Raw genomic sequence first — 14,952 nt, forward strand, 5'->3', positions numbered from 1 at the left:
AAGCGCTGTCTAAGGGGGGGTCTTAGACAGCGCTTTTAGAAAGCGCTGTCTAAGACCCCCCCCCCCCCTTAGACAGCGCTTTTAGAAAGCGCTTTTAAATATAGACCTTAGTCAGCGCTTTTGAGAAAGCGCTGTTTAAAGTCTTTCAATTAAAAAAAAATTAAAACCAAAAGCGCTGTCTAAGGTGGGGGTTTAGAAAGCGCTTTTGGAAAGCGCTGTCTAAGGCATATCTTAGAAAGCGCTTTCCACAAAAGCGCTGTCTAAGGTCTAATTAAATTTAAATTTCAGACTTCTATTTTCGTTCTCAGTTCTTTTTGTTTTCCCTCCTGCGATTAAACCCCTCCAGCGAACCCTAACAGCGAACGAGAATACATTGTAATCATTCGGTTTCAATACCAGAAAGTGTTTGAAGAATCGGTTTCAGAACGTCATTTCTTTTTAACTGTGAAAGTGTTGTTCATCTCACTTTCATTCTAAAGGAACAAGATTTCTCCCATAAAATGATTGAACGAACTCTAATATAGTTATAGGTATAGTTATAGGTATATATGGAATTTTCTTCTTCTTGTTCGAATCTTCTTCTTGTTCTCGGAACTTCTCTACTTTGCGGTGGAATTGCGAATATTGGAGAGGAGCAGAAATACGACAGAGTAAGTCCTTAGAAGTCAATTTCGAAGTTTTTTTGTTTTCTATTACGGAAATTTTGAATGTTGATAATTTTGCAGAGACAAGCGGATGTGAACTCGTTGATGTTGTTATTGGCGTTGTTATGCCATTTGCTTCCGTTGCTATTCACGTACTTCGCTGTATTTGTCGAGAGCTTCTAGCATTGTTATGCTGGTTGCGTATTTTGCTTATTTGATCTTTCAATTATGGACGCATAGGCAATTATTTGAAGCGGAAGATGTATGTTTTCTTAACTCAGCTGTATATGAAAATGTTGAAATTGTTAAAATTGTTGCAATTCTAATTTGTTATGCACTTTGTCGAACAGGAAGGGGAAGGTGAGAACAATGGAGCAGAAGAAGAGGCTGTGATTGGATTCTGGAGTGGATTTGCTTGGTTGGCTGGAATGACTGTGTTCATTGCTTTGTTGTCTGAATATGTGGTGGATACAATTGAGGTAATTCAACTAAATTGTTTAGATCTAATTTTGAAAGCTCAATTAAGCACTTGTTGAATAAGTGTTTATTATATAAGTAGTTATGTACTATGGATTTGTTTGAATTGATTATATCTACTGATATAAGTACTTGTAAGACTGTTTGATAGAGCTTATAGTAATGTTTCAACTTATTCTCATAAACTCTTCAGAATAGCTTATAATAACACCTTATAGCTTATATGAAAATAGCTCCTTATTCTCATAAACGATTCTTAACAGGATGCATCAGATTCATGGGGTTTATCTGTGAGCTTCCTCAGCATAATCTTGCTTCCGATAGTTGGCAATGCGGCTGAACATGCAGGAGCAATCATTTTTGCTTTCAAGAACAAGCTGGTAAGAATTTACAGACTTATAATCAATTCTATGCTTAATCCTTTCATCTAAGATATGATTAAATTCATATTTTTCAAGCTATAAAGTTGTTGAATTGAAAGGAAAAAAAATTATTCTAGTGAAGCTAAACTGATTTCATGATTGCAGGACATTTCCTTAGGTGTTGCATTGGGCTCTTCCACTCAAATTGCCATGTTTGTGGTAAATAAACATACTCTCAACTTTTATATTTAAGAAGATTGTGGTTGAAACTGCGTCTGCAATAAGATTGTAGTGACGTTAAAATCTTTTACACCGGAGATATATTTATTGTTGTGGACCGCAATTTAAAATTATTTTTATATAATTTCCTTTATTTGAATAATAATAAAAACTTGTGTAATATTAAAATTCAGGTTCCACTCTGTGTTACTGTTTCTTGGGGAATGGGTGTGAATATGGACCTAAACTTCAACCTCCTTGAGACAGGTTCTCTTGCTGTGGCAATCATAGTCACATCATTCACTTTACAGGTATCGTAAACTTCTTGAAAACCTCTTCGATAAATCGTTTTATAAGATTGAGTTAAGTCAAATTACAATTTTTAACGGAACACTAAATTTTTTCATTAACCTCTTCGGATCCTCATGGACAATAAAGATGCGGAGAAGTTGTTTTTTATACCGTTTAATACCGGGTTAGCATTTCATTCTAAATTCATCTATTATAATTATTTTCCAAGTTACCATCTAACATTTGCCTAATCATTACAGTGGACATTGGTTGTTGCTCGCAATCAATCCTATCCGAGAAATTGTGTATTATCTTGACTCGTTAGGAAATGATTGGACAACATACCCGGATATGAAGGTCCTAATTGACACGTAAGTGAGAATGTTCAAAAATTTTCTTAGTTTATGTGAATTGTTCTAATTGCTTCATTTTTATTTTATTAGCGTCCTACAAGCTTTTCGGGCCCAACGAGATATCCAAACCTCAAGGAGGGGTGCCAACTCCATTACATGGATTAAAGTGGCGGTATATTTTTAATTACCACATTTTTTATTATATTAGTGATGACACTTGATAAAACTTAGGATTTATAATCCATATTTTTTTTTTCATATGTAGTGTCCTCAACAACGTAATCAAATAGATTGCGGGTATTTCATGTTGAGGTTTATGCGAGATACTCTTGCTTTGGGCCGATTAAAGATTCCCACCGATGTATGTATTTCTAACTTATGAGTTATTTTTATATTTACACATATCTCATATAATTAAATAGTTGGAATTAATTCAAAATATGTTATATTATTATGTAGTACTTTGATGAATTCAAGTGTGCATTTTATACAAAGGATCAAGTGGACGAAATCAAAGAGGAGTGGTGTCAATTCATGATAAAGCTCAATGTTTATTCATAAATTTGTGTAATTAATGTGTACATTTGTAGTATATGTTATGACTTGTAAATGTGTACATAAATTTGTATATATTTTGATACATTTAAGGCAAAATTGGTTTGAATTGGTATATATATATATATTTGTTAGCCAAAAATTGGTAGAAAAAAGGCCAAAATGGCATATATAAAATGTGATAATTGTCTGTCAAAATCTGGTTGAAAACAGGTAGAAATTCTAGTTTATAAACCTGGAAAAAATGTGGTTTAAAACAAAAGCTTCAAAAATTTTCGTATACCTTAGACAGCGCTTTTGTAAAAAGCGCTGTCTAAGGGGGGGATTAGAAAGCGCTTTAGGCAAAAGCGCTGTCTAAGGGGGGGGCTTAGACAGCGCTTTTTGAAAAGCGCTGTCTAAGGTATACCTAAAAAAATTAAAATAAGAGGGTCTTATAAAGCGCTTTTGGCCAAAGCGCTGTCTAAGGGGGGGGGGGGGCTTAGACAGCGCTTTTAAGATTTAAAAAAACGCTGTCTAAACCTTTAGCAGCGGAGGTTTAGACAACGCTTTAAAGCGCTGTCTAAGGCTAAAAAAAGCGTTGTCTAAGGTCTTGTTTGTTGTAGTGAATATCACTGAATCCGCTACTAGATTGGTGAAGACTTCCTCTTCTCAATCACCTTCGCTCAGCTGAAAATTGATGAAGAATTCGTCCAAAAACCCCCAAAATCAAACAAGTCTTGGAGGACAAAACCCTAAAGGTTTTATTCAAGAAAAAACCTGTCGCAAGCTTCAACCCGAACCGAATTCCCCAATCTCGGCTTCGAACGTTATCACCTTTAACCAATCACAAAGCACTTCAAAAATGGTTGTGTGTAATTGATGTGTTGTGAGATGTTGAAGATGAAGATGAAGAATCTTGGACACCTATTTCACTTTTTCTTGTTCTTTGTACACTTGAATCAATTTTGTCAAATGTTTGTTGATACAAGTAACTAAACTTCTATTTATAGTAACAAACCAACCAACCCACTTAACAGCTTTTCAAATAGAGTGAGAAATACTTAAAAACTGAATTTGCGCACGAACGGTCGACCATAGCAGGTCTATGCGTCGACGCATAGCCTGCAGTTTTGGATAGTCTGAAAAACACATCAGTATGCGTCGACCATAGGTCGGCGTGCGCTGACCCGTGGTTCATGCGCTGACCCATGTTGTCGACTCAGGCCTTCGTGCGCTGACTCGTGAGGAAATGCACTATGTTATGCGCCGACCCTGCGGTCGACTCAACCCCTGCACATCTGCAAAAATTCATATTTTGTGGTTTTCATGCATTTTGTCATGACCACATTTTATCCACATATGTCGTATGAATTATAACAGTTTAGATGAGCATAGAAAAGGATATGATAGGTGATATGTTGCATTTGTTTTGTAGAGGTGGAATCGACAATGCCGATTCATCCATGGTGTTCATTTGTCATCATCGAAACCTATGATCGTATGTTGTATGACAGTTTTCCCTTACAGTATCCCCACCAAACTTGGTGAATTTGGGGATTTTGGTTCTGGACGGTGCTTCTGCCTGTAAGATATACTCTGACAAAGGTGACGTATAATTTGGTCTTCTAAGGCAGAAATTTATCCTATTTTGAACCATAATTCTTTCGACAATACCTGCTAGATTATTATCTGCTGCCACATCGTCATGTCGAACTTGCCGTATAATATCATCAACATTTTGGTTTCTATTCACCATTAATATCCTTGGTTCCCTGGGTATTTGTGGTTCGATCCTAGGGGGTACTGCTACTCCCCCTTGGTTTTGTGGGATCTGGTTAATGGGTGAAGTCTTCTTCAAAAGTGGCCTCTTGATCCTCTCTTACCCAATCTCTAGGAGGAGATCGTTGGTGCTGGGGTACACCAAGGAACTCAGACATTCGAGCCACATGTGCTATCATCTGTTGATTCGACTGAGTCGTATTTTGAATCAGAGGATTCAACACAATGGTCAAAGTCTGAGTCAACATTTGAACTATTTCATGATTGCTTTCGTTCATCTATTGCCTACATGCTGCCGTCGAGTTATTGGTAAGAGTAGGTAGTTGTATTAGGTGTCTCAAACCTGAAGATTGGTTAGTTCGACCCATGTTAATCCCAGATCCTTGTACTGGAAAACTTATGTCAACCACCGGTTTTGAAAAAGTAGAACCAACATTCTGTAAATTGGCCATCACTGAAGTTGGCATTCCATACGGCTGTTCTCGACTACCAAATGGTATTGAGAAACCATGGGGTACAAACGGCCTATTTGGAATATCTCTAATTGGTGGGGGAGTATGAGGAGGTCCCCTAGGCCCAATGTAGGTTAAAATTGGTTCAGTATGGGAGATCGAATGTGTATGCATCGAACTCACCATAGACGGGAATACTTCGGACACATGCGATGTGGCCGTGTTTGCCCCTATCGAAGAAGAAGGGGGCGTTATGTGACTAGTTGATGGATTTTGAGAGTTTTGGGCATCTGGCGCATTCACATTCGCCATCCTAGTATGAGACTCTCTCCCTGTTCGTTGTTCGTTGTTTATGGCTATTTTACCACTTCTTAATAACATACAACAAATCTTCCCCCCCCCCCCAAAAAAAAAAAAAAAAACTTAACAACCAGAATTACGCACGATACGTAACGTTAGCACTAGTCCCACCGGGTGTGCCAATTTGTTTACCTTGAAAATCGGTAAACAACCACTGATCTTCCAAATTTCTAAATTTGGTTACTTACATGATCAATCAGATTGATCCTAGGACATGTGCTAACCGTTTTAACAATGAATTTTGGTAGTAACGAATGCTCCAATCATAAGCGCAAAATTAGAGTTTGAAAACTAATAAAAAGGGTGATATGAACGAGAGAAATTGTAAAGGACTTGTAATTGACGGAGGAAATGTTGAAAGTAAGGAAATCTTAAGACTGTAACGTAAATGTTGAAAATAAGGAAATCTTAAGACTGTAAATGACAAAGCAAAGGAAGAGTGTTTGAAATGAAGAAGTAAGGAAGTACATTTAAAATAAAGGTAAAGATACATTTGTATTGCTTTGAAGTAACTAACAATGGTGTAAACGAACGTACATTATGTGATTTACTATTCTTCTTCAGACGAGTACTTAGTAAATTTACAGATTTTTGTACACACTTTGACACACTTTTTTCTAACACTAAGACCCTATATTTATACTAAATCGAGATAACCGTTTCTAATGGTTCTTCAATCACGTCGAGAGACGTGGTGCCTTGCATGTGCATATTTATCCACTATGCTCCACATGTGCTCTTAACGGTTTCTGATGAGGGCGAAGTTCCCTCCCTTATTTGAATTTTAAATCTTTGATCGAAAACCATTTTCAACCGTCTTTAAGAGACCCTTTTATGGCATATCAACTGTATGTTGATCCTTATTAATCTTGCCCAGTCGAATCACCTCCAGCTGGTCAAATACCACTTCCTGGTCGAAAAGCATTTGTACATATGATTTCCAATTTTGGTAATTCTTAATAGGTGTCGAAAATATGAGCTAACAACTGTATATCCTCTTATCTTCATATGGGGGAAGCACTCCTTAGTCAGTCACTGGACCCGCACCAGTTATTTCTTGGTCGAAAACATCTTCACGAACAAAAGCGGAAACAATCTTCAATATCTTTGAATCCACTAAGTCCCTTAAAATATCCTTACTGGCCTTGTTGGTTGAATTTGACACGATAACCATGATTAAATATGTTATAGAAGAAATCAAATGCAAGTACAATATAGTAAGTAAGAAAACTCAAACCCTCACTGTCTAAGAAACCCTAAAGAATTTAAACGTTGGAAAAGAACAATCAAACATGCAAGGACAACGCCAACATATGAAGTCACATGAACTTGATCCAACACTTGAACAAAAACATTTCCATAAAAGAGCAATAACAAAGAATAAACACCCTCTGTTGCAGGTCAATAAGAGTCAGAAGGAAAAAATGACGCTTCATAAGCCTTTGATACCCTACTTGAGCACTGAGGATCATACGATCAATTCGCACTACCAACGATGGAGATTTTCTTGAAACAATCCAAAAAACACTTGAGTGCCCTAAAGGAAGTAGGAACTTCATTACTGACTAGCGTAGAGAGACGTGAACCATTCATAGCATCATGTTATGTCTTACAAGAGAGACATTTAATGTAACAAAATCTACGACCTCCTGTCAAATCTTCCACGTCCCTGGATTTTGTGAACGTGCAAAGAGACATGCCACAAACCCTCACTCTACAAAGTAGAGACAAGGGCTTGATGGACAACAGTTCTGGACCGCCCCTAAGGCCCAAAGATGCGGAAGCCCAATAACGATGAAGGGGAACGTTTGACATATAGCGAATTAATCTCTCTCACAAGCCCTATCCCAACAATCCAAATTAATCTGACGACTGACCGCTTCTCAACCTCATCACATGTTTGGTTGCTAAACAGTTCTCCTATTTAAAAATAAGAATACATCATTTCTTAGGTATTCAAATATTTTTCTTGTCAAACTTCAATTTTCAATTTTTTAATGACTTGAGCGTTATAATACTAACCTTGCAAATTAATCCCCTCTCCATCAGAAATCTCGAACCACTACAATAAATTGTAAATCCAGTCTTTCCAATCAACTCTAATGCCAGTACATAAAAAAAAACAATTAGAGAATGTGCTACAAACACTTTTATTTAAAAAATTGACCTACCTCGAAAATTCTTTATAAAAAGGGGCCGAAGGAGCAATAATGAAGTAATGATTAACGTTAATGAAAAGTTAAGTATGAATTTGACTCTACACATGCGAGAACCGAAGGATACAAACGTATAAATTGATAATATGATTAAGAAATAAATAAATGAATGAGCATATTACTAGTTATGTTGATGGCTTGTTTAGTTATGAATATTCTATTCTTCTTTTAAGTGTGATTTTAATCACCCCACAAATCCAAAAGGCATCTTATGCCATTTATCTATCACACCATATTCCTTGTGTTTGAGGTTATACTCTTCACACAACTTAACTCTCTCTCTCTCTATCTATCTCACACATATAATCTATAACCATAAAAGGATGAAGCAAAGCATCTATGCTCTCTGAATTTTACTTGTCAATAGTTAATATGCCACACCTTTCTTTCCATATGGAACCATTTAAATGAAGTATTCAAACTTTATGTACTTTTGGCTATGCTCATCTCAAGCAAAGAATATAAATGTAATAGCCTTAAAAAAATTGATGAAGCAACCTTTTAGTTTCAAAATTTCCTTACAATTTTGCTATTGAAATTCATACAATTTGCACATCATTCTTTGAATGGATATATAATTCTAGTTTTTCTTAATTAATCATCATTAAAAGGGTAATTAACCATTATTCATGGGTTTCATAACATGGTCACCAAGCCATACATGGCAACCAACAATGACAACAGATACAACTACATCAAGTTACTGGTTGAATTGGAGATTCTTCTTTTGTGCACTATGGCTATTAATCTCAATGAGTCTAGCATCTTATTTAATTTTCAAGTATGAAGGATTCAACAAACAAAGATCTTCCGAGAGACGAGAAAATCATCAAGATACAGATGGATTGTTATATGAAGATGAAGCTTGGAATACATGTCTCATAGGAATTCATCCTTCTTGGCTTCTTCTTTATAGAATCATCTCTTTTATTGTTCTTTTAGCTTTGATCATTGCTAATGTTGCTGCTGATGGACCTGGCATATTTTACTACTATACTCAGTAAGTTTATTACATTTTGCATATTATTGCCTAGAAGAAATTATTGAATCGAGACCTAGACTAGATCGCTGTCTTTTAAGACGTTTTGCACCAAAGTTGTGCAAGACAGACTATCAATCACGGCGTCTCCAGGATAAAAAATAAAATCTTTTGTTTATAAATATTATATTGATATTGTGTTTATTTTTCTTGTGTTGAACAGATTAACTTTTACTTTGGTCACTATTTACTTTGGGGTAACACTTTGAATTTCACACTCTTTTTTTTACATGAAAATGTGATATATCATGTGAGTGACTTGTGTTGTTAATTTTACTTTCAGCTTGGAACATGTTTTTCAATTTATGGATGTTTATTAAAGCAAAATGAATTTAGAGGAAGAACAGTGAATGGTGCTTCTTTAGATGCAGTAAGCACTTTTATGGTTCCAACTCTGGATAGAGTTTTAGATATTCCTGAACTGACTAAGAATCATAATCAGGAATTTCATGTCAGGAAAATTGCTGGTGTATGGGGTTACATTTTTCAAATAATTTATCAGGTAATTTAGTTTAGTCATTCATTTGATTTATATTAATCTACACGATTCGGGCCGTAAAATAGTCTCAGATTGTCTGCGTATCGAGATTAAGGGTAGTTTATTTATAACGGTTTTCTTTATAGATTTGTGCAGGTGCAGTGTTTCTCACTGACTTTGTCTTCTGGTTCATTCTTTATCCTTTAAGAACATCCAATCATTACAGTCTTGATTTTGTAAGTATCATTGATACCGAAAAAGTTAATTAATTTGAGATTAATTGCATTGAATCATATTTGCATTTTTCATTCTTGCAGTTGGTTTTTTGTATGCACACTATTAATGCTGTTTTCCTCATTGGAGATACATCATTGAATTGCATGGTAAGTTTTATAAAGCAGTTTATAGTTTAGCATGTTCAAGAAATTGAAATTAACAACTAGTTGTTCTTAAACATGCAGCGATTTCCAGTGTTTCGATTCGCTTATTTTGTGTTATGGACAGCTACATTTGTGATTATTCAGTGGATAATCCATGCTTGTGTTACAGTTTGGTAAAAACTAGCATTCTTTTATTTCTTTTTATGAATGATTTTCTTCATTTATAATCTGATAACCTTTGTTTATTTAATTATCACAGGTGGCCTTATCCTTTTCTTGATTTGTCATCTTCATATGCACCTTTATGGTATGGTCCCGATTTCACGAAAATACCACATTCACGCGGTTAAAATATTTATAGTCGTTGGATCGAGATCAGACGGTTCAAATGTAATTGAAGTTTGATTGATTTTTAAAATAACAAAATATATTGATTTTGAAATATGAGTCGTTGATCTCGATTGAACGATCAGAAATCCGCGACTGCGATTGGAGTGTCTCAGGTTTGGCAGAAATCAATTTTATGAGTGATTGATAAGTATGTTTTGGATTTTTCAGGTACTTGGTAGTGGCTCTGATGCATTTTCCATGCTATGGATTATTTATTTTGATAGTGAAATTAAAGCATTTTTGGTTATCTAGATCATTTCCTGGATCAACAAGAACTGTATATTGATGACAAATTCTGAAAACATTTTGAAGATTAGATTTAGATAATAGCTTATAAATATGTAATATAAATTCATTTTCCTCAACATTTTCAAGACTAGTTTAGAAGAATGCATTATAAATAAACTTAATCAAATACGGAGAGAAATTGATTCTCTGTTTTAACTGCGTTAATGATCTCAGCCGTTGGATCTAATTATTGGTCGAGATCGTCTTAAATTAACATAACAATGGTGTAATTTGAGACCGGGATTTACTGCTGCATGTTATAACTTTGATTCTCTGTTTTTACTTTGTTATTTTGGTTGTGCATATATAGTGTGCAGTTATAACTTATATAGCACAACAATCAATCAATCTATTATATAATTGTGCATTTCTTTACAAATTTACTATAGAGAAATATATAGATTCCCATCCGGTTCACTCCAATGCAACCATTATTAAATTTTTTATATAGAGATTGTTAATTGCACATTTATTATTTTTATCACACTTAAGTAAAAACTTGAAAATATCCCTTTCACATCATCTAAAAATGGAAATCCAAACAAACTCCTTTAAACTATGCAACTAGTCTTTTCCTCTCCATTCTTTTACATGTGAAATAAATTTTTAAAAACACCAAGAGATCTCGCAAAAATCTAGATTCTCTCAATTTCTACTATTGTTCATTCAAAGTAAACACCTTCGTCAACTTCAACTCCTTTTAATTCAAACTAAACACCTTAATCTTTCACATTTGATAAGTTTCACATCCTTGTTTTTTATTTATTATGTATGCAATTCCTTAAAAGATTATAGTCAAGCAACATGATATACATACTTAAGCAACATTAATAGATTCTTTCATCTAATATTGATATTGATGCATTCTTTTTTATTTATTTAGTTTGATTTTAGAATATTTTTTTGGGTTAGGGTTTATGTTGGATATTGATCCTTAGGGACTTGCGGTTGAGGATGTGCTCAACTTGTTCGATAAAATGTCTCAATCAAAAGTGATTGTTGGAGTGATGATGATGGTAAATGATGTGAATGTTGTATTTCATGATTTTAGGCAGGTGGAAAAAAACTGAACAACCACGTTATCATACCCAAAAATTTGCCCTACTTTTCTTTCGTTCACATGGCTCATGATTCATCTGCATATCCTTACCTTAATCATCCATTATAAGAACATTCATTTGCACTTACATTTTATAAGTAACATCATTGATTCCAAAGGTTCTTATTATTTATGATACAAAACATTGAATTATGACAATGAAACTATCAATTTGCATGGGTTAGGGTTTTCATGGTATGCACTTGTGAAGCAAGTTTAGGGGATCATTGTGCTACACTAATTTTGGAATGTTCACCTTTCTTATATTAAGTATTTGAAAATCCTAATTTTGATCTAAGGCATTTTGGTTATGAAATTTAAAGTCATTTACTACACAAGTTTTACTTTGGTCAACAAAGTCAACCATGGAATGTTGACTTTTTGTTGACCAATTTTCTTATGGGATTTTTTTTACATGTTAGTATGATTGACTATTTGTTCTCTTGATCAAAGCATTGCAATTCAAATTCAAGGATTCAAAAGATTCAAAGTTCAAATATTCAAATTTGAAAATTAGAGGGAAATACATTTCTTGAGAAATAAGTTACAAGTTGCATTCTTGGTCCAATTCACATTTCAAAAATAAAAAATTACATTATAAAAGGCAAGATTGTAAACTATACAAAAAAAATCTTATTTTGACATAAGGTTGACTTTTGGTCAAACAGTTGACCAAAGTCAAACTGGCCCTAATGCTACTTTTGTCTTCATCCTCAAGATCTTTCATTTTTGTGTGCCTCTAAGGTCTTCAAGATCTCTTCATGCTCACCTCTACGCCAAGCCTCCACCATGATGCCATGCCAAAATTTATCAATTCATGCCAAGCCTCAAATCAAGCTTATAGCAGCCCTGCATCCATAAAGCCTAGTCAACATCATACATACATCCAAAATACATTATGCCATGACATTTCATGCAACACAACAAATTCATGACAATCCATGCCATTATGCTATATCATTGATGATAGCAAATCAAGACTATGACAATCTATACACACACATACAAACACATATAACCTACATTGTAAAATTCAACATGCATACCATAGACATGCACATTTGTAATGCACAAACAAACACTTCAAGTTAACACGCCAATTCATATGGAAACCCTATCTAAAGCACCATCCAAACTTTATCCAAACAAGTGCTAACAATCATCTCCCAACTATCATGACCTTTAATCATTATCAACCTAGAACCAACCATCAAAGTCAGGCATAAACAAATTAAATTGCAGAACTCATTTTAGGTTAACATTCCAAGTCCATTGACATACATTCAAACTTACTAACCCTAACAAATTACTATTAGCCCACTGTCGCTACGCGAAAAATGCACAGAGTCGCCATCAGATTTTATTATTCCATAGGAAAGGAAAATATCGATAAAACTCCTAAAAGATGAAGAAAACTTAAATAGGAGCAACTATAATACCCTAATTTTCACCCCTAAGATCCCTTATCATTTGTACATCCTTACGCTTTGCTAACCCCAAAAAAATACAAATATATATGTCTTGTTTTGCTTTGTTTGCAAAATAGGGTTTTGGCATCAAGAAGTTCAAGGGATGGATCAATCAAGGCTTATTATGATCATGAATATCTTAAGGTGATCAAAAGTCTCCCTCCATCAACAATCAAGTTTGTACTCACCTTAATTCAAGTTCATCAAGCCACAATTCATCTGGCACTCCAAATTAGGGTTTCTTGGTCAAAGTCAGCTTAGTGTTGACTCTTTGACCAAAGAATGATCCTATGGCTTGAGGCATGACCCAAGGTCTTCAAATTTGTCCTAGTAACGCACTCATATAATTCAAAATGGCTCAATAAGTTAGGTTCATGAGCAGATGAAAGTTTTGAACACAATTGATAAAAAGTCAACAAATGCCTAAAGTCAAAGTTTGACTTTTAAGATTTTTGGTCAAATATGGACTTTTCAAGTCAAGGATCATGAAGATATGATCAATTAAGCCATTTGATCAAGTTTAATCAAGAAAATCAAGATTACTTACAAAAGGGGCAAAGATGGAGAATTTGAAAATTTTCACTAAGTCCCCCTAAAAATCATGTCCAAGTATCCAACTTTCCAAGGCCATAACTTGTGATCCAAGCCACTATTTTCTTTGCTCCAATGATCAGATTAAATTCCTTGCTTCATACTGCAACTTTGTTCTAGGTGATGAAACCTAAAAAAATGTATGGATAAGAAGATATGGGTCCATGAAGTGGAAGATTCATTTGCTTGTCAAGAGATAAAACACTTAGTGAAGTTTTCAACATATTGGCATAATCAAATGACCAACTTCATGCCAAATTTTCACCAAGATCCCAATTGATTCAAGAAAAATGCTCAACATGAAAGTTGTAGATCATGATTCCATATTTCCAAAATGTCCAAGAGCAAGAATTTCCCATGCTTGAGCTAAGAGAATCTAATTTGGAAAGACAACATCATGAAGTGGTTCATAGGTCGAGTTCCAAGCCAAGTTGCATTGCAAATCTAAGAAAATCCACAAGATCTCCAAGTACAGGTCCTTCTTGCTTCCAAATATCACCCTAATTAGAAGATTTCACACACTTTTGAGCCATTATCCAAGCAACTAAACCATTACACAATGAATCATTCCATTTTTGGCATAAAGGTCACACTTCCATTTGTGTAAAGTGGCTTTAAATCAACAATTAGTACCATTGAGCTCCCAAATGTATTTGTTTCTACTACATACCAACTCTAAACCTCAAGTTAACTCCCATGCTTCATAGAAAGCAACACAAAACACTACATGTCCTCCATGCTTTTGGCCATGCTTCTCACTTGGTGTTTTGTGCAAAACCTATCCAAGCAAGCAAACCAGTACAAGACACGATTATGTTATGATATTTGAGACTTCTCAAACCCTCAAGAATCACTATAAATAGAGGACAAGGCCTCAGCTATCCACACATCAAGCTTTCCAAGAAAAACTTCATTCTTGAGAGATTTTCGACCTTAACCTCCATTCTCTCATTTCGCTCGTGCATCCTACCAACCAAGGGTTCCAATCATCTTCTGGGAGTTCATAAGCATTATGAGAAGCATCAAACAATATATGGAAGTAGTGTTGAAGAGGCATTGGGCCTTGCTCTAATAGGTATACTCTTGACTTTGAAACTCATTATACATGCATCATTTCCATGTGATTTGTGAAGCAAACATGTAGCATTCATTATGTTAATATTGATCATTAGCTTGCATTCCATTTATCTTGTTGTTCATGTGAATTATGCTTGCATGAAACCTAGGGTTTCATGTCTGGTTTTGGCCTTCGTGCATCCTCATCTTTGAATGTTAGCTGAAACATATCGTCCCATTATGTTCCTTGTTTTATTTTGAGCAACTTTGATCTTTATTTAATGGAAAATGGTTGAGAAATGAGAGAGATATCATTGTTGGAAAATCTGGAAAAAAAAATGAAAGGAAAATGAAAGAGAATGAAAAGTGTGAGGTTGAATATGATGCTGAGGTGACATTAAAAAAGTCAAACAAAATTTGTTTTGTAATATATACTATTGTTTGTGTTTCAATAAACATATGTATCGCCACCTCA

At 34.8% G+C, this 14,952-nt stretch overlaps 1 protein-coding gene and 1 pseudogene across 2 annotated transcripts; both read left to right on the forward strand.

The window, feature by feature from the left end:
- The first annotated feature begins 548 nt into the window (after window positions 1–548).
- LOC127136924 (vacuolar cation/proton exchanger 3-like) lies at window positions 549–2,058 on the forward strand (annotated as a pseudogene).
- A 5,902-nt stretch (window positions 2,059–7,960) lies between these two features.
- LOC127074914 (uncharacterized) lies at window positions 7,961–10,517 on the forward strand. 2 transcript variants are annotated; one of them, XM_051016331.1, is made up of 9 exons: window positions 7,964–8,687; window positions 8,890–8,923; window positions 9,010–9,096; window positions 9,169–9,228; window positions 9,351–9,440; window positions 9,522–9,587; window positions 9,666–9,757; window positions 9,844–9,891; window positions 10,143–10,517. In XM_051016331.1, the coding sequence occupies exons 1-9, from the start codon at window positions 8,317–8,319 to the stop codon at window positions 10,258–10,260; spliced, it is 966 nt and encodes a 321-aa protein (XP_050872288.1). In that variant the 5' UTR covers window positions 7,964–8,316; the 3' UTR covers window positions 10,261–10,517. The 2 variants fall into 2 exon arrangements, with proteins under 2 accessions (XP_050872287.1, XP_050872288.1); XM_051016330.1 differs by having other exon boundaries at window positions 7,961–8,687; window positions 9,010–9,228.
- The last annotated feature ends 4,435 nt before the right edge of the window (window positions 10,518–14,952 follow it).

Source organism: Lathyrus oleraceus, chromosome 4 (genome assembly GCF_024323335.1).
Source record: "Lathyrus oleraceus cultivar Zhongwan6 chromosome 4, CAAS_Psat_ZW6_1.0, whole genome shotgun sequence".
NCBI lineage: Eukaryota > Viridiplantae > Streptophyta > Magnoliopsida > Fabales > Fabaceae > Lathyrus > Lathyrus oleraceus.